We start from the raw sequence: 19,392 nt of genomic DNA, 5'->3' as shown, positions 1-19,392 counted from the left end.
TTTAACCCCCTCGTGCCGAATGTTTGACACCCCTGCTTTAAATGGACCGTGAACGGCCGAACACACTCACCTCATTGTGAAGACTCGGGGTCAACCGACCCACGTTCACATGATTGATCCCACACCCAGAACTCAATCTTTACATCATTACGCCATTATGTTCCAATTGCGGTGGGTAATTTCCACTCTGTAAATGACTGAGCAGGGCCGGCCCTCTTACAAAGCACATGGTTGTCCCCTGGACCCCCGTAGCCTCAGAAGAATGGTTCTGTGTTCTATCCCACACAAACCTGACCAGTTTTACTTCATGCTCTCCACCACAACAAAAGGAGGCCTTCTCCTCACATCAGACCAAGAACAAAGGGAAAAGGAAAAAATTKAATATAATGACAGAAAKTAGTATCTGATGAGATTGGGAAGAGTGATGGGAAAGTCTGGGTCTTCGGTCTGTGTGGGAGGGGGACTTCAATGTCAAAACTTTCGGTAACASTTTATTTGGATATTCCATCTGTAGATGCTCTACAGACTATCAGTAACATTTCAACTAACTATCTACTAACCCTAGCCCTAACCTTAACCCTAAACTTAACTCTTACCCTAACCCTTATTCTAACCCTAACCGTAACCTTAGCATGCAGTTGCTTATCAACAGGTAGTTTTGTAGATAGTCTGACCATCTGAAGAGCATCTATAGATGGACTATCCAAATAAAGTGTGACCAAACTGAGTAGTGTTACTGGTTCATGCCGTTGGACAGGGTTTCWTCTGAATCAATTAGTAATACATTTTCACAGAAGAGCTACCATGCATGACAATAACATTGGTCTTTGGTACTTTATTAGGATCCCTATTAGMTGTTGCTAAAACAGCAGCTACTCTTCCTGGGGTCCACACAAAACATKAAACATGACATAATACAGAACATTAATAGACAAGAACAGCTCAAGGACAGAACTACATCAATTTCTTTTCAAATGGTTACATTGTTATGTGAACTGTGGAATACAAGTTAATTTGTGAGCAAGATTCATCCAGGTCAGTATATCTTTACAATATAATTTGAAGGGACATACAGTACGATTGTAAACTAGCCTCATAATTAGGGATTATAAAACAGTGGAAAAATGACAGCCTTAACATTTATTAGTATTCATAAACCATTTGTCCACATGCCATTAACTGCCCGTGGGGGTTTCAGTGAGATAGAGCAACCCACATGTGACATTTTTTTAATAGATGTGAATTAATGTCTGTGTAAGGGGACTTGTGTTTGATGCTCCCATGACGTCTTTCAGTTTTTAAAACCTATTAAGTAGTTTCAGAATTTACTTGCAGACTTATTCAGAGTATGGGTGTGGTCTCCACTAATAACGGCAATCTTTATGATCAGTTTAGTGCAAAGACTGACATGGTAAGGCTGAGAAACAWGGCTGGACGAAGGGAGCAATATCTGACCAAATCTCTCTAAATTTCAGGGTTGTAATAGATGTTGTTGAAATAATATACAGTTGCAGAGGGAGGTGTTCAGTCCCAGGGTCCTAAGCTTACGCTGTGCTGTAGGTATCCCTCTTTTCTACAGTGCCTTCAGAAAGTATTAACACCCCTTGACCTTTTCCAAATTTTGTTCAGTTACAGCCTGAATTTAAATGGACTAAAATGAGATTTGTTGTGTCACTGGCCTACAGACAATACCCCATAATATCAAAGTGGAATTATGTTTTTCAAAATGTTTACAAATTAATGTCACTAGCTGTACCAATATCATATGCATACACACGCATACACACACACACACACTCACACACACACACTCACACACTCAGTGCATAGTTCTAGTGTATGCCTCTGGATACAGATGGACTGGCATAAATTGGGAGCTCATTAAACAGTATTTTACCACTGGTGTGATGGTGATCTTCACTGGGACAGCGTTGCTGTAAGTGATAGCTCTCTCCTGCTGCGGTGCTCTGGGAATGGTCAGGCCTGAGGCACAATGCAGACAGACAGTGTGGTCAGAATGAATGTTGAGGTTATTTCTGCTACTCGATATTATCTGTTGTCTTCATCTCAACTAAAATAGTGTACCATAATTTCTTCTTCCAATACTAACTCTGCCCAGATACACAACAACTGTAATAACTACTGTAATAGCTTCTTCCAATACTAACTCTGCCCAGGGACACAACTACTGTAATAACTACTGTAATAGCTTCTTCCAATACTAACTCTGCCCAGGGACACAACTACTGTAATAACTACTGTAATAGCTTCTTCCAATACTAACTCTGCCCAGRKACACAACWACTGTAATAACTACTGTAATWKCTTCTTCCAATAYTAACTCTGCCCAGGGACACAACTACTGTAATAAYTACTGTAATAGCTTCTTCCAATACTAACTCTGCCMAGGSACACAAMTACTGTAATAACTWCTGTAATTTATTCTTCCAATATTAACTCTGCCCAGGGACACAACTACTTTAATAGCTTGCTAGCTGCTTGTTACTGTACATTTGTGGATATGAACATACATCTGAAGACGATGCTTAACACATGTTGCTTAACACGATGCTTAACACACTTAACACACGTCTCCCGGGTGGCGCAGTGGTCTAKGGCACTGCATCGCAGTGCTAGCTGCGCCACCAGAGTCTCTGGGTTCGCGCCCAGGCTGGGCTGGGTTCGCGCCCAGGCTCTGTCGCAGCCGGCCGCAACCGGGAGATCCGTGGGGCGACGCACAATTGGCATAGCGTCGTCCGGGTTAGGGAGGGTTTGGCCGGTAGGGATATCCTTGTCTCAGTATGTAAAAAAAAATAATAATAAAATGTATGCACTCTACTGTAAGTCGCTCTGGATAAGAGTGTCTGCTCTTGGCCGGTAGGGATATCCTTGTCTCAGTATGTGAAAATGTAATAAAATGTATGCACTCTACTGTAAGTCGCTCTGGATAAGAGCGTCTGCTAAATGACTAAAATGTAAATGTAAATGTAATGTTTAATAACCCCTTCTATTTCACCGACTAAATATGATACCAGCACTTTTTTAGATTAGATACGTCCTGTGCAAGGCCAGCTTTATACAAAATGAGTTTCAATAGGACTTCCTTATAAAGCCAGCTCATCTAGTTCACCAATCTCCTCATTAGACCAGTCTCTTACAAGACTATTTTGTTAGACCATTTTAGCCTTGTTAATTGCCTGAAAGATGTCTTCAAGTACTTCTGCTCATAGTCCATTGTTTTCTTGAAGTGCAGTTAAAGGTCATCTCCATAGCMAAGGTTCCTTTAGGTCAGCACTATATTGACGCCTCCTCAAGGTCTAGGCCAATAGATTAGGTAACACTTCTTAGTAAGCACGTCTCCAATGTGAAATGCAGTTTGACTCTCATTATCAAACATCTAATTCCCCACATTTACGAGAACTAATGCTCAATATCTTTATTTTACTGTTCCCTTTTTTGCCAGAGGGCTTTTTCATTTCAAGGTTGTGTATTGCATTTGTTTGACATTTATACCTTTTATCTTTTTGCCTGAAAAGGCATTATCCACCTTTAGCCAKTTTTAACTATTTTTCGCTTTTATATGATTGGAAATATCTCGGGGGGGGGGCAAGTTACATAACATTGGTATTATTTGGAACACATTCCATTCAACCTCAACTGATACATATTCGTCTTGGAAACCCAGGACTAAAATCTTGGCTAGTTGCGTTAGATGCTTGATCAATGTTACGTGTGTCTGTCCACGRGAGATTACCCATGTCTGACTACAGTATGTACAATATGTAACATGTCTTGTTATGATATAACTGTCTGGGCRGCAGGTAGCCTAGCAAGTAAGAGCGTTGGGCCAGTAACCGAAAGGGCGCTGGTTCGAATCCCTTAGCTGACTAGGTGGTCACTCTGGATAAGAGTGTCTGATAAATGACTATGTCAAATGTGGACTGGATTAATATAAAAGATACATATCAATCCAAGTTCAATAACTTAATGGTAAGACCTGATACTCGCTACAAAAGCAGCATGAACATCTTCAGTGCTCATTTTCAACGTCACTCAGACCCATTTCAATGTACGTTTATCTCAGCTGCTGATGCTGCTGCTGCGTTCTGTCAATGTCTGTATCACATGTTGTAACATATTATCCCATATTCATTATTTCTGTCCATCTTGAGATGAAGAAAATACCTGCAAGAAACACAGACTTACATGAAGTACCAGATGACAGCTGATAAAACTGTTGAAACAACCACAGCAGTGACATTTTAGCCCTGTTTATACCTGCCGCTTACATGCGTCCTGATATTGTCCTGATCTTGGCAGTTCACTGTACACTTATAAGATCTGATCAAAATCAGTTCACAATGCGATTTTTAATCGTCTACACCTGTCTAAAAATGTGGGCACAATCGGAATGAGGAGAAGAACAGGACAAACGACGCATGTTAGAACCAGGTATAAACGGGGCTTTTGAGTTGATTTCTGAAAATAAAATTGAACAACTTGATGTAATAATTGTGAGGCTTTCTCTAATCTGAGGGATTGGAAAGGTCAACCCTGTTGGCTGTCTTTCTACTCATTGCAACTACACAACCCCCTCCTGTGTCCAGGGAAAGGCCACAACTACAGCCATTGGATACTATTTTCTTGCTTCCCTGTGGAAAAGTGCATGCATGACATTTACCCTCCTTTCTGTCACGTTTTCTGTGTTTGTGCATCTGAATTGATCTGTTTTTGCATTCCATGTTTTGTTCCTAGAATATTTCAGGTGGGATTACCTTGAATTTGACCAGATGTGTTCTGAGAATAATCTAGGCCCAGGGAACAGTCAAACATTTTCAGAACTTTCTTGTGTTTAAATCGTGACGCGAAGATAATTTTTCATTTGACATTGTTGAACATTTTTCCTGGGAACATTGGAGCTGTTCAGCTGACATGGTAAAGCCAAGGCTGATGTCCTCCTCTCAGCATGTCATAGATAAACTGTTGTGTGTCAACATGGCCAATCTTTTCAGCACAGCTCCAGATTCCACCACTCACACGGTTCATCCACAGGTACCAGACAATGGCTACACGTATCTAATTAAGCAGACTCTGTGTCTCTCTCTCAGCCAGCAAAACAGCGTTATAACAGGCCACAAARCAACCCCTAAGCAACAGAAAAAACAACCTCACTGTTGGATGAGTCAACATTTTAATTATCATTTTATTTAGATTGTACATTTTCACAAGCCAAGAAGTATTGTGGATAGCTGAGGGATTCTTTGTTTTCAATCTGTATAAACATTGCAATTAGTTTCTTCTAGTTAAACAACCAATGTGATGTAAATGAATACAAATACTCTAGGGTATTTTATTTCTTCACCTGCCTCTTAGTGGGCTTGTTATCCTCCCTCACCCACAAATTCCATCACATTCATCCTCTGTCACTGTGAAATATCAGCAATCTGACTACAGATACCAATGCGTTAAACCACCCAGCTGCCTCAGACCTCATAGATAAAATGTTTGTCTTTATCCTTTATTGCATTTCCTATCACCCATGTGATATTTTGTACTTTAACCTCTGGGTACGGTCCTATATGCTCCTTACTTGTGCGGGATGTCAAARTGTAATAAATAAWAGCCCAAATAGTAAAAGATAGAAAGAATAAGATGTTATWTACCAAAAAACAATATCATATTCAGGCAACTGCATAAATGAAACTATGGTAGAATATTTGTTGGCTCAGGAAATATAAGAGGAGAGCTAGATCGATATCTTTTCATTTACAATAGTTCCATCATATGTACTRGGGAAAATATGTAGCTTGCTGTAAAACAAAAATGCTATTCTCTAATGTGATGTATTTTATGGGGAATCTGATCTAAATTGCTCACAATGCTCCTGAGCAGGATAGAAATAGACATTTCTTATCCAATTACTGTTTCAATCAAGTACACACATCTAATTTTAATGCCTAGTAAATAACATGTAATATACATTGTTTTGAAAAGCCACACGAACCCAAGCAGCATGTCATAAATGCTTTAAAATGTCCAGTGGCTAAAGTAATTTGCCGCACATGCCACATGTATGTGTGAAGTGACTGTGTGCTGGGTAGTCCACATGAGGAAATTATTAYTTCAAATGTATCTCAAAATGGATTGACATTTTTAACTTGCACATTACATCTGAGAAGTTACATATGGTTATGATACAAGGTTGATACTTTCTCAGCGATTCTCAGGAGACATACAAAATGCTACAATTTACGTACAAGAGTCACATGTTCTGCGTCAGCTTGACTCAGATGCCAATCGTATAAGATTTACAAGTCTTTGTTCCAATAAGATTGACAGTTTTATTGTGAAGGTAACATGACAATAGATTGAGAGCAAATTGATGCTAGTGTGTTGAATGGTTGTGTGTAATTRAAGTGTACACAACAAAGCGTTAATTATGAGAATCCATCTGTCACGTGATCTGTTACAACTCTTAACGCCGTCATCTGTACGGCTGTTGTCAACAGCTCCAGAGTGCTTTACGATGCTTACAGAGCAGTTAGAGTATAAACTCATTCGGGTAGGAATGGTCTGTCTACCGGAGAAAACCCTACACCCATTCCCCTCTTTCATCCAGTATAGAGAAAATATGTCAAACTGCTTTGATAGACCAAAATAATGTTTGATTCCATGATGTACATTYGCCACATCACCCAAATAGCTCATTGTACATGTTAGGAAGAAACTAACCTTGACATGTGGATGTGAGTGTGTACTGCATGTGTCTTTGCGTGTGTGCTTTTTGCATGCGCTACAATGTCAAAGTGAGCTCTTGAAATTAGTGTTTTGCTGCAGAGGGCCGAGTTAGTGACAAAATGGTGGCGTCCCAACAGAATAATGAGTTCTGTAGACCATTCTAAATGAAAGGTTCCATGGTGGTCTAGCCATCTATACTGTCTGTGCTCTGGGCCTTCGTAACTCCATCCCCATCTCCATCTCCAAATGATACCATATCAAAACACACACGCACACCACAGATGAGATATATTGACACCTAAAAAGCTGCCTACCTCATTTAAACCACTGCCATCAAAGTGATGGGGATTTTTTTGCTTCTTCAAAGTCCCTTCGATAAAAGCGCCTGCCTAATGACCATTATTAATACAGTAAATCCCATTGTACCAGGAACTGACAAAAAGCCACCCACCATTGTGTATTGGAATTTAGCAATGCATCCTATATTCTCATGATCGCCCAGTGACCGACACAGAAGCTTTTCCCTTTGTAAAACAGAAACGGGAGAAACACAGCGAAACTGAGTTACATTGAGATCACTTTAGCACACTGCTTCAACGTAAGCCTCTTCAAACTAGAGTTTAAAAATAATCAGAGAGAAGGGAAATAAAAATACAACAGGTATACTGGGAACAGAGAATATCATTTCGTCTTTATACAAATTTAGTCTGTCCATGTTTTTGAAAGGTAGCATGGCTACAAGACTGCCGCGGGGTAGAGCGCCGCCCGGGTGCAGTGTAGCAGCGCGACCAGCAGGGGCAGCAGTGAGTAGAGGTGTGTATTAGATGATGGCAGACCGGCTGAATTCCTGGCGATGGAGTTGGAGGTACCGGAGTCGTCGATCTGTGGGTCCTATGGAGGGAGGGACAGAGAATGTCAGAGGAGCGATAGAGCAAGTTAACTTAGGCCTGATCAAATGCTTTTTCTGGGGGGACATTTGTGCCATCACTTTGCTTGCTTTAGACTTTTGTCCAACTGTCAAATTGAAGCAATCTGACAAATCCCRGCTGCATCTATAACACCTGCATTTAAATTGTCCACATTCATGCTCTCTTGGRGCTACACTCGCAAAACACTATAATAAAGAAAAATAAACAATTAGAGAAAGCTGACATAATCCAAATCAAATAAGAATGTCTTAATAACACCACAAAAGWGTGTGATTAAATTGGCCCATTAGATTAGGAAAAAAAGGTTGTTTTGAGAACCAAAATGCCAGTTGGCTCTATCATATCCATGTGTTGCTTTGGAGATGAGATCCAAAAAAAGGTATKTGACGCACTAATGAAACGTTGAGCTGAAAAGGGGGCATCTCTTCTCAGGCTGTTTGAACCTGCCGCTGCCTCCTTAAATGTCACTCTATGGAATAATRCTGCTTTATTATGTACAATGACATTTACTGAACTTTAAAAGGCACTAGATAAGCAATGCTCACGTCAGCGTAGAGGACTACAAAGACCATGAGCACATGTGCAAGAGGGGGCGCCTTGACTTCTGTCTGTAGGCCTCTGACCTTTGGCATGAGATCAGGGTCTGAGTAGTAATTACCATAGTCTTTCCTCGTAATTGAAAATCGACACTACTGTTCATACATGTAATTTTACATAGATCAGTGACACAGATTTTTCTGGTTAGGTCATGTGTTCAGGAAAAACTCCTGGCCTTAGTCATAATCAATTGTTAGTTGATAGTTCTGGCTTAAACTTAGTATAATCTTTTTTYCCCCCTCAAACAAGAGTAATCAGGATAATCAAACGATGTACATATGCTGTACACTTACCACGCAAAGCACACCATCGACTGAAACGTTGGACTTCAGTTTCTGAGCCTGTAAAACCAAGAGAGATGGAGAGATATGGTCAAAACCACCCTACTGTGTGTGTTCATGTGTGTGCTGAGTGTGTGCCGTTTGAATTTGTTGCTGTGCTCAAACATCAGTGATTTGTTTCTTTGGAAGGCTCTCTGCTGAAGTACATGTCGCCGTTGATCCTTGTACAGCATTTCGATCCAGTTTGTTACAGATGACTTGAAAGCGATGGGACTTCCTGTAGTGTCTCAAGTGGACAAAGACATTGAAGGAAAATTGCTGTTGTCAACAGTAAAACAGAAGTGAGGATCTACATGAGTCGCCTGTGTTCAGTGCCCTATGTTAGCCAGTCACTCTCATGCTTTACAATAGGCTACTTGTAGTTTTACATTTAGTAAGAGCTAGAGAAAACTGTGTGTGTTTGTGTGTGTGAGTCTGAAGTATTACAAACTTGCCTTGCCACTAAGAATATTATCCGTCATTCATACTCTGTTTGGAGGACTGTACTTTGTGAAGAAAACACATTACGACCAACCAAACATCAAAGCAACACAGAATTGCAAGTATAATGCCTAGCCCAACACCATATGACTGGGCCATTCAGTTAGACTGATAGCTAGTCCTGATCAATGTAATGTGGGAGTGTAGAAGACAGTGTGAGGGTGTGTGGATTTGGCTGTAGTGGGAGCTGGATGGGACACAGCAGAGGGAAATGACAGATGTTTGTCATTGCTCACTGAACGGAACCCAGAGCTGTCCCACAATTCATTTCTCGCCGTTGGCCTAAACCATCCATCAGCTTGACTGGGCATGCGGTTATTGTTTCAGATACACCACCATGCATCATCTACGGGACTTCATGTGGAACAGAGGAGAATCAGACCTGCATCCTTTACAACTATGTGTAAGGTGTTGAATACTAATAACCTGCAACCAGATTACCAAGTAAAAAACCTTCTAATATAATCAGTATACAACCTAACCAAGACATTACAAAAGACGTCATTGCATCCAATTTCACCCACTGGGGATGTGGATGCAGAAATGCTGACTGAATTCATATGTTTTACTCATTAACTATTCAAAAGTAAAACTGAATCACTTCTGGGGACCACATTGAATGATCTGTTTTGCTGCTCTTAACTTTCAGGCCCAGTTTGGGGAGCGCTACAGGCCCTGCTGGGCTCAGCAGCAACAGAACAGACTCTCCTTCCTTTTGTTTCAGGTTCTTAGACACGCTAGGAGACACCTGACTTTAATCTCCGACGTGGGACAAAAGGCATTCCTGCCTGMGCCACTTTCAATACACACAAAGAGAGGCAAAGTGAGGCAAAACCCTCTCACAAGACCAAAAGAACCCTTCCTAATTCAGTTTGAAGCTTACGGTAAAATAAAAAAAATCCTGGCAGTTTGAGGAATACACAGTGAAGCTAAATTAGATTTTAGAAAATTAACAAAAGGAAGCAGAAAAAAGCACATATTTCAAGCTGCTCACATAGAGATCCTCACACAGGGAGAAGTTGTCTTTTGGCTAGTAGTCTAGTGGGGCCCTGAGTCATTGGACGAGTGCTAAAGCTGTCTGGCAGTACCAGCACAGAGGGTTTCTAATCGATGATGAGAGGAGAGAGAAGTGAATGTTCTTACAGGCCCGTCCCCTGTGTGATTAGAAAGAGCTTGTCTGCCTCCGACAGCCGTCCCTGCTCAACACATGCTCCAGAGCAAACAGGGCTAACAGTGTGTGTGTGTTTGGGTGTATGTACTGTATGCATTTGTGTGTGTGTGTGTGTGTTGTGTGTGTTTGGAACTCCTTGCGAAGTGAGAGCTTTCCTCTGATTAGAGAGTGTGTGTATCTATAATAGTAGCCTTGTTGGTTTACAACAATAATACAGTGAGCTTCCCAACTCTAAACATTTTAGTGGCTGAGTTTGCTTTGTGGAAGCCTTTTGTATTTTGACCACTGATCGAGTTACAATCTTAGATGTTCATCTTAACCTCAGCTCATGTAAATCATCACTGAAAGCCCCATCAACCATTCTGAGCTCTGATACAACATCAGTGTCTGTAACATTGACAGATCCATCTCCAGCAGGTTGTCTAAGCCAGGAGTCACCCTGACAACATCACAGAGATAACCCACTCCACCCCTGGACCTGAACACTATTTATCCCCCGTCCAGATCAATTGGGGTAATCTATTCTAATTTGTCCTATTAGCATATGAATGCCCTTTCAAATGGCGCTGGCGGAGCATCCAGGGACGCAGCCAGGGACGGAGGACCTCATCAGGCGAGGGGTCGGCTGGCTGGCAGTCAGGCAGGCAGTCATCTGTGTTAATGGGAGATGGGTGGCAGCCGGTGACATTCAGATCAGTGTGGGTGACCACGCGTCACCTTGTCACTCGGTGACACCACCATGCCTTTATTACTGAGGTGAATGAAGCCTACATGCCGGCAATGTGGGATTCTCTAGGGCACTAGTATGCTGTGTCAAATCGAATCAAATCGAATGTTATTTATCACATGCTTCATAAAACAACAGGTGTAGGAGTGAAATGCTTGTGTGATGGAGTATATAATATATATATAATATACTATACTGTATATATGTAGTGTGTATGCTGTTTGAATTGCAGTGTGTAGCAGGACGTGCTGACTGACTCACTGAAGGACAGTGTTCTGTCTATGAGAAGGACTGATTCCACTCAGTGTGTACACCACTAATAGACTAACACTTCCATCTGTGTGCCTCAGACTCCTATACTGCAGAGCAACTGTTAGTCCTTTACAGTTAATTCAGGCTCTGCTGAAATGAGGCAGTATCAGTTTTCAAATTAAATCAATAATGCTTAAATTAAGCCAGCGCCTAGCTAAAATAGTTCCCTCAGAATAGATGCTTGGCCGTTGGCCTCCAGGACAGGAGGTCCATGCGGTATGAAATCAGCTGTTGGAACCCTCACCTGCAAGCTTCCACAGAAGTGGTAGAGGGACTCGTCCCCTGCCTTGAGGTGGTTGGTGTTTGTGGCGACATCCAGTGAGTTGGGGGACCGGTCCTTAGCCTTCTGGGAAGGAGTGGTGGTGGAGGTGGTGGTCTGCACCGGTGGCATGGGCTGCCACACTCCCACATCTGTCCCGTTCCCAAACGCCTGGATGGCATTGCCTACAGAAAGACCAGACATCAATGTTGTAGAGAGAGGGAGCAAGAGAAAGTCCATATGTGGACTTGTTTGTAAGAGACTACATCTGTCCAAAATCTAAAGCTTTTCATAAAGCCATTACTGGAGTAAAACCCTTTCCATTTWGGCTATCTTACCCAAACACTATGGAATAGGTGGGAGACAACAATTTAATTATATGGAAATACACCGGGGGAAAAACTAATTTCTAAACTACAACCCTAGTGAGTGTGCTTAAGTTTGGCTGAGGGATATGAATATATTAGCTAAGGCCATAATAATAATAATAACAAAGTGATGATGTGGCCTTTTACCCAACACATTAGAGTGCATACAATGTTCCTGGTCTATCTTTGAAGTGAAGCAGACAGGCAGATCTGAAGCTAGATGGATCAGTGTTATGCACCGCTCACAGAAGAATTCAACTATTTCTTCCCTGGGTCATTGAATCCATTTAAACTGTGAGCCAACACTTTGGAAAAGAACGGACATGCTTTTTATTATTATTTTTTACTTGTCAGCTCATTTAGGCTTGAATCGTCTAAGGCTGTATAGGGCCACACCTCTTAAATGCTGGCTGTGAGTGAATCAATTAAAGCTGGTTTCATTATCTTGCGGTGAAGAAAGCGGGTGTGCCACTGAGCCTATCCTAGTGCACTAATACTTTGTGCTAGCACAGCGGCGGCCTGATGAGTGTATTGAATTTGTTGATAAGGTCTTTTATGGAGCTTTGTTCTCAACAAAGACTAATTAGAGACACCGCATTAGACGGTGTCGTCTGTCACGGCTGATGAGGTGCTTTTCTAGTTTCGAATTTAGACACAATGTTTGTGCTGTGATAATGTACATGAGTTTAGCTCCTATTTAGCTCTAGCTCAATGTCAGAGCTTTCAGTGGAGTTTGAGGAATCAGCAGCACTTGAGAAATACTAACATGTATAACCTGCCAGTCAAGCCCCTGAGAATACATACTGTAATTCACTCCTAATAGGATGAGTGTATTCCTACAGGCATCGACTACACTCTTAGGAAAAAAGGTGCCATCTAGAACCTAAAAGGGTTATTCGGCTGTTCCCATAGGAGAACCCTTTTGTTTGTAGTTATAACCTTTTTGGGTTTCATGTAGAACCCTTTCCACGTTTCTACATGGAACCCAAAAGGGTTCTACCTGGAACCAAAAATGTTTCTCCCTCGAACCAAAAAGGGTTATCCAATGGGGACAACCGAAGAACCCTATTGGAACCCTTTTTACTAAGAGTGTGAGTGTATAAACTGGACCCTGTGTCTTATTCTTGCTGACAGACGAGAGTGGGGTTTAACACTGGGCCTTTACTCTGCAAACACTGAGCAATGTTAGAATCCAGACACCCAGGAAGGCCAGGCAGGCTGTTCCAGTTGCACAGGAATGCAGTGTTTGTCTTACCAAGAGGAGAGAGGAGATAAATCCCATGTTTAAACAGGGAATATCATCACACTGTGTGCAAACAGCCTGGAATCTGCACAATCTGCCACTTAATCGTTTCTGTTTCCATTCATCAAGTGCAAACAGCACATGGGTAAACATGATATCATATCACGTAGTGACATTTACATCAACCAAAACACTGACAGACAGGCATTAGCGCGCATGGCCGTCTGTTGAACCAAACAAAAAGACCCATTTTGCTATGGCTGTATTCATTAATCTAGCAAGAAGGCAATATTTTGAATAATGTAGAAGTGTGTCGTGTCCACCCCCCTCGTCCCTTTTCGCAAACGTAAAAAAAGTTTGAAGGTGCGTTCGTAAAATCGCTTTAGTTATCTACTCCGATTTTAGAGCACTCTCGTCCGAGTGTGCCATAGCGCATAATAACTGATGAATTTACGAACGCTCAACACCTGTTGAATATGGCCGTTGTTAGAAAACGTCGGCTAAAAAGCGTAATTAAATTGTTGCCAGCTGCAGTTACAGTCATCAACGCTCTGGATAACATGAAMACAGCCTAACCAGCTCTGCTAGGGCAAGTAAAATAGTCAAAGTGAGGTGTTCTCTCATTTATGTCTGGAAGTAGCTAGCAAGCTAGCCAACGTTAGCTTGGGTGTTTAACTGCCGTTGTGAGGTCAGAACGCTCGGATCAACCCTACTCCTCAGCCAGAGCGTCCAGTGCAGGCTCTGAACGCTCCGAGAGCGAAACGCTCTGAATTTACGAACGGACAAGGCTCTGAATTTACGAACGGACAATCTGACAACGCTCTGAATTTACGAACGGACAATCTGACAACGCACTGAATTTATGAACGTCCAGAGCACACGCTGAGCGCCCTCCAGATTGAATTTACGAGCGAGTCGACCTAGAGAGCTAATTTTCTAAGGGCCTCCCTTTAACGTGACAATGAGCTGACCAATTGGATCGTAATGACGCAGCAGACCACTGGACACATTTATTCAACAGATAATTTGTTTTATTTTTGAACCTTTATTTAACTAGGCAAGTCAGTTAAGAAATTGATACGGATTTTAAAAAACTTCGAATTTTTCAATTTAAATACTGTACAAAATTCTTGCAACTAATAGAATGTTATATATATGGGGGATACAATCTTCCCAGCTCTGCAGATTCTGCTGTGAGGAGGCAGAGTCATTAGATCATTTATTTTGGTATTGTCCATATGTAGCTCGTTTTTTGGTCACAGGTCCAGGAATGGCTGAAGAATTGCAACATTTGCCTAGAACTAACGCTACAGATAGCAATACTGGGGATTTGAAAAGCCATAGTCAATCAATCAATAATATAATAATTATTTTAGCAAAAAAAATATATTTTAATTTACAATCTGTAGAAGTTATGAGAATAGGAAGGTTCAACTCTTTTGTGAAGCATCACAGCACAGTTGAAAAATATATGGCAAATAAAAATCGAAATGGATGATGTTGGAAGATAGATGGGAAGGGTTGAGTGGAGCTGAGGGGTGGGACTAATAACAAGATAAACAATGTAAAGCATACGGGATCTGTGAAATGTATATAGGTGCGGAGCTTTTGTGAAATAGCACAGTTACAAGTGGAAATAAAACTGGATGGACATTAGAAATAGAGGAAGGACTATGAACAACAAGAGAGAACTATTGTAAAGTAGACTGTGTCTGTAAAATGTGTATAAGATGTATAAATTGAAGGTAAAAGCAGAAGTGTTTATCAGTTTACTCCAATTGGGGGATCGGTGGTAGGGTTTGGGGGAATAATAATAAGGTATATATTTTTTTAAAGTATGTATGTCTATATAGGTATGTATATGTATATATGTGTATATGTATGCATGCGTGTATGGATATATATATTTACCCCAAAAATATGGGGATTGGAAATGATGCAGACATTTACATTGGAAGCAACATTCTTTCCGCAATATTAAGCTGATCCACCCCTTAAAAAGAAGTCAGTTAAGAACAATTCTTATTTACAATCACGGCCTACCGGTGAACAGTGGGTTAACTGCCTTGTTCAGGGGCAGAACACAGATTTTTTAGCTCAGGGAATCATCCAGCAACCTTTCGCTCTAACCCAGTGGTTCTTAACCTGGGTTCGATCGAACCCAGGGTTCGGTGAGTCAGTCTCAGGGGTTCGGCGGAGGTCAAGACACACATCCGATTGTCGTGATGACACGCCCCGCTTGGCCATCATTGGCTGCAGGTATCACGCTACATCGCTTGGCCTATCTGTGCTGCAGGGAATTGTGGTGCGCTCAGTTGTCGACTTGTGACTGTCGTGATGGTACGTCTTGTGATTTCTTCTTAATATTTAATCCCTTCATACTTACTATGTCGAGCAAAAAAAAGAAAGTGGTCCGGACAAATATGTACAATATGGATTCACATGTATAACGGAACGTGATGGAGTCAGCGTCCTAACTGCATGATTTGCAATGCCAAGTTGAGCAATCTAGTCTAGCACCGGCAAAACTAAGAGAACACTTCCTTAAGCTGCATGGAGATGGAAATTACAAGAACACATCGCTCGCTGAATTCAAGGTGAAGAGAGCCAGATTCGATGAAAAGGCTACTCTGCCTGTTCTCGGCTTTGTACCCATTAACAAACCGATCCTCACAGCATCGTACGAAGTTGCTTACCTGATCGCAAAGCAGGGCAAACCACACACCATTGGTGAAACACTCATAAACCAGTGTGTTGAAGATGGCGAATATCATGCTGGAAAAGAGGCTGAAGTTAAGTTATCCCAAATGACACCATCAGCGACAGATAGAGGACATGAGCAAAGACATCTTGGCTCAAGTAGTTGCAGATCTGATTTCAAGCCCGGCAAAATTCAGCCTTCAACTCGACGAGAACCACAGACGTTTCCAATCTAAGCAGCTTGCTGTATTCGTGCGCTATGTGAAAGACGACGTGATAAAGGAAGATTTTTTATTTTGTAAGCCTCTTACAACAACAACTAAGGCAGCCGATGTGAAGAAACTTGTGGATGACTTCTTCAAAGCACAACAATCTTTCGTGGGATATGGTTTCTGCAGTTTGTTCGGACGGAGCTCAGTCATGCTGGGAAGAAAGTCTGGTTTTGGTGCGCTAGTGAAAGCCGATGCACCACACATCATTGTTACGCATTGTATTCTGCACAGGCATGCGTTGCAACAAAAACCTTGCCTCAAAACTGGCAGAAGTATTAAAATTGTAGTGGAATGCGTGAACTATGTGCGAACTAGTGCTCTGAGGCACTGCATCTTCAGTGAGCTGTGTAAAGAATGAATCGAGGTACTTCTGTACCATTCTAACGTTCGGTTGGTTATCCCGGGGACAGGTGCTGAATCGTGTTTTTGCCGTGCGTGTGGAATTAGCCCTGTTTTTGCAAGAGCACCAACTTGTCATGCAGATTGCTTCAAAAATTCTGATTCATTCTCCATTTTAGCGTACCTTCGCAGCTCTCAATCAATCTCAATCAAAAGAATGCAGGGCCGGTGGAGTCCAACATCATCGAAGCGGAGGAAAAACCTGAAGGCTTTTCAAAAAAAAGCTACCGTTATGGAACACGAGACAGAGAACGATAACTTCGCAAACTTCTCCCTGCGAGACGACTGTGTAAGTAAGACCGAAGAATGTATCTGGAATCGGAGACATTTCTGTACCGCGGAACTGAAGCAAGCAATTGCCACGCACTTAGATGAGCTTGCAAAGTCTCTCGACGGATACTTCCCTACAAGAGAGTCATATCCAGCATGGGTGAGACAGGCCGTTCACGTTTAGTGTTGAGACAACAGAATGTCAATGATGAATACCTCGATGAAATCATTGAAATTCAGCAGAGCCAGGTTCAAAAGCAACTCTTCAGAACAACAACGCTTTCAACGTTTTGGTGTGAACAAATGGTAACGTACCCTGTTATTGCTAAAAAGCTCTGGAGATTTTTGATACCGTTTGTTACAACCGTATCTTTGCGAGCAATCCTTTTTGAGGATGCTGGACATAAAAACGAAAAAAAGGAACAGACTTTGTTGGCGAAAATGACATGAGAGTGGCAACTTGCCAAGTTGAAGCGCGCATTTCTGAACTGGTCTCTGAAAGGCAACAGCAGAAGTCACACTGATTTGCAGTAAAATATTCATTATTATGTTTTTGTTTGTGTGGAAAATCATGTTTTGATGATTTTGTTCTTTGGACACACGGTGTTGATGTTGATGCACGGTTCATTTTGTGCACCAGTAAATATATATACCTATGTTTTGAATTTGAAAAAATCATATTTTATTTTTCCCAATTAAGAAGGGTTCGGTGAATGCGCATATGAAACTGGTGGGGTTCAGTACCTCCAACAAGGTTAAGAACCACTGCTCTAACCACTAGGCTACCTGCCGTCTAGGTGTCCTAGAGCTGTCTAGTTTCTTGTGTTTCTGACTTATAAAACGGTAGGAAATGAATAAAAATAAGTAATGTAAACATACTATCGGTAATTACCAGTAAATCTGTTGCCCGAAATTGGGCACTGTAGTCTTTATTTAACAATTAACATTGACATTATTGCAATAGTCAGAGTTTTGGTGTTTGTTTTGCATAGTCCTTACAGAACAAAGATACAATCGATCAGTATAGGGATTGGATATACTATTGAAGGACATAGTTAAAAGCGAGTCTCCTCCGATAAGAGGGTTTTTATAGGAGAGAGCTAACACTAACCTCTGATCTTTTGAACTAAGAGTGAGTGCTTAGACGTGGCATAAAGGAGCCTTGCCAATGTGCCCGCTGGAGTTCCACTCAGGCCGTTGGTCAGAAGAATAGGACCATTACTGATCTCCTAGGTGATTTCTCAGGAGGCACAGAGGGTGGATGCCCCTGGGCACTTATGGATTGCTGATAATGCTTGCCTGGTTACTCAGTGTGACCTCTCTGTTGGGATATTCTTTCTCACAATGCCACTGCTACCGGCAAATGAACCACCAACCACTCTATATGTACCATCGAGCAGAAGTAACTCTCTACTTCTCTTTTCTCACTTCCAACTTTTTTGGTCACGTAACAACCTTGTAATGCCTTTTGTCATGGCTGAATAAAGCTGTATGACAAATACTGAACCACCATCACTGTACTGGATTGAAGAATGGTGCAAGAGAACAACAGTACTTTACTCTGCTGACCTAGAGGCAAATGCAGGAGAGGATCCTTAACCGGGAACAATGTATGCTTAGCATTAGATGAAGCAAATCAGCAGCTACGCTTTGTCTTCTAATGCCTTCCAAAAGAGCTTTCCGTAAGCGGACAGAGCCCACCCGCTGGCCCCCTGGTTAAGGAGCCAGAGCAAGGCCCTATCACAGTTTCGGAGCCACACCAGCACTGACGGTTGTGTGGGAGCATATCTGTCACTGTGTGTTAGTGCTGACAAATGTTCCCTCTGAGCTGCGCKGATAGCCCCGAGACCGCCACGTTTCATGTAAAAATCTTCCCATTGTGAAATAGTTCCCAATCGTTCTGATCGTATTCTGATTGTGACATGCTGTAAAAWATCTCCCAGCGTGAAAATGTTCCCAGTTCAATAATTGCACAYGTAGCTCTTCATGTGGATGGCTGCGCTCGTGCGGATGTTTCTCACACACCCTCCCTCGATCTCAAAAAATTGTTCTGTGGGCACACACATTTGCTTCACACATCTGCCAATTAATGGTGGCCAGGAGTATTGACTCTGACCAATCAGAAGCTTTTTGAGCCGTAAGGTCGGCATATAAATACCCGGACTCGCGGTCAAAGTGCCGAGGGTTCGATTTGAGGAGAGGATTTTTGCGATTGCGAAGACTTGGGCGCTACGTTTTTGATTGAGAGTGCATATATTTGTTAGTTAGTTAGCTAGCTAGCTATGCAAACAAATAAAAAATGCATACCTCTGAGAACAAGCCACCTCGACCAGTTTACAGCTAAACTTGCAAGTTACTGTAGCTAGATAAATCAAGAGCGAGGTGGTGTGAGAGAAACATCTGCCATCCACACAGAYATGCGTTCAATTATTGACTGGGATCATTTTCATGCTGTGAAATKTTTTACAACATGACGTCACAGTCACAACACAATCACTTTTTTTTTTTCTTTTTTCGTCTCAGAGAGAGATAGAGGGGATTTAGCCATGCCTTGGTACTCTGAGGGGATCAGAGGCTGTGCTCCCC

The 19,392-nt window shown here is 41.8% G+C and overlaps 1 protein-coding gene across 1 annotated transcript in view; it reads right to left on the bottom strand.

The window, feature by feature from the left end:
* Positions 1–5,174: 5,174 nt before the first annotated feature.
* Positions 5,175–19,392, bottom strand: part of LOC111951843 (GDNF family receptor alpha-1) — a 114,990-nt gene continuing 100,772 nt past the window's right edge. Inside the window, exons 7-9 of the mRNA XM_023970088.2 lie at positions 11,540–11,739; positions 8,558–8,605; positions 5,175–7,629 (exon numbers count right to left, since the gene is read on the bottom strand). Coding sequence (XP_023825856.1) covers positions 7,474–7,629; positions 8,558–8,605; positions 11,540–11,739 — 404 coding nt within the window. The 3' untranslated portion in view covers positions 5,175–7,473. The remainder of the gene's footprint in view (positions 7,630–8,557; positions 8,606–11,539; positions 11,740–19,392) is intronic.

The sequence above is a fragment of the Salvelinus sp. IW2-2015 genome, linkage group LG25 (genome assembly GCF_002910315.2).
Source record: "Salvelinus sp. IW2-2015 linkage group LG25, ASM291031v2, whole genome shotgun sequence".
In the NCBI taxonomy this organism is placed as follows: Eukaryota; Metazoa; Chordata; class Actinopteri; order Salmoniformes; family Salmonidae; genus Salvelinus; species Salvelinus sp. IW2-2015.
The sequence above is the reverse complement of the archived record's forward strand: the minus strand, read 5'-3'. Positions and strand labels throughout refer to the sequence as shown.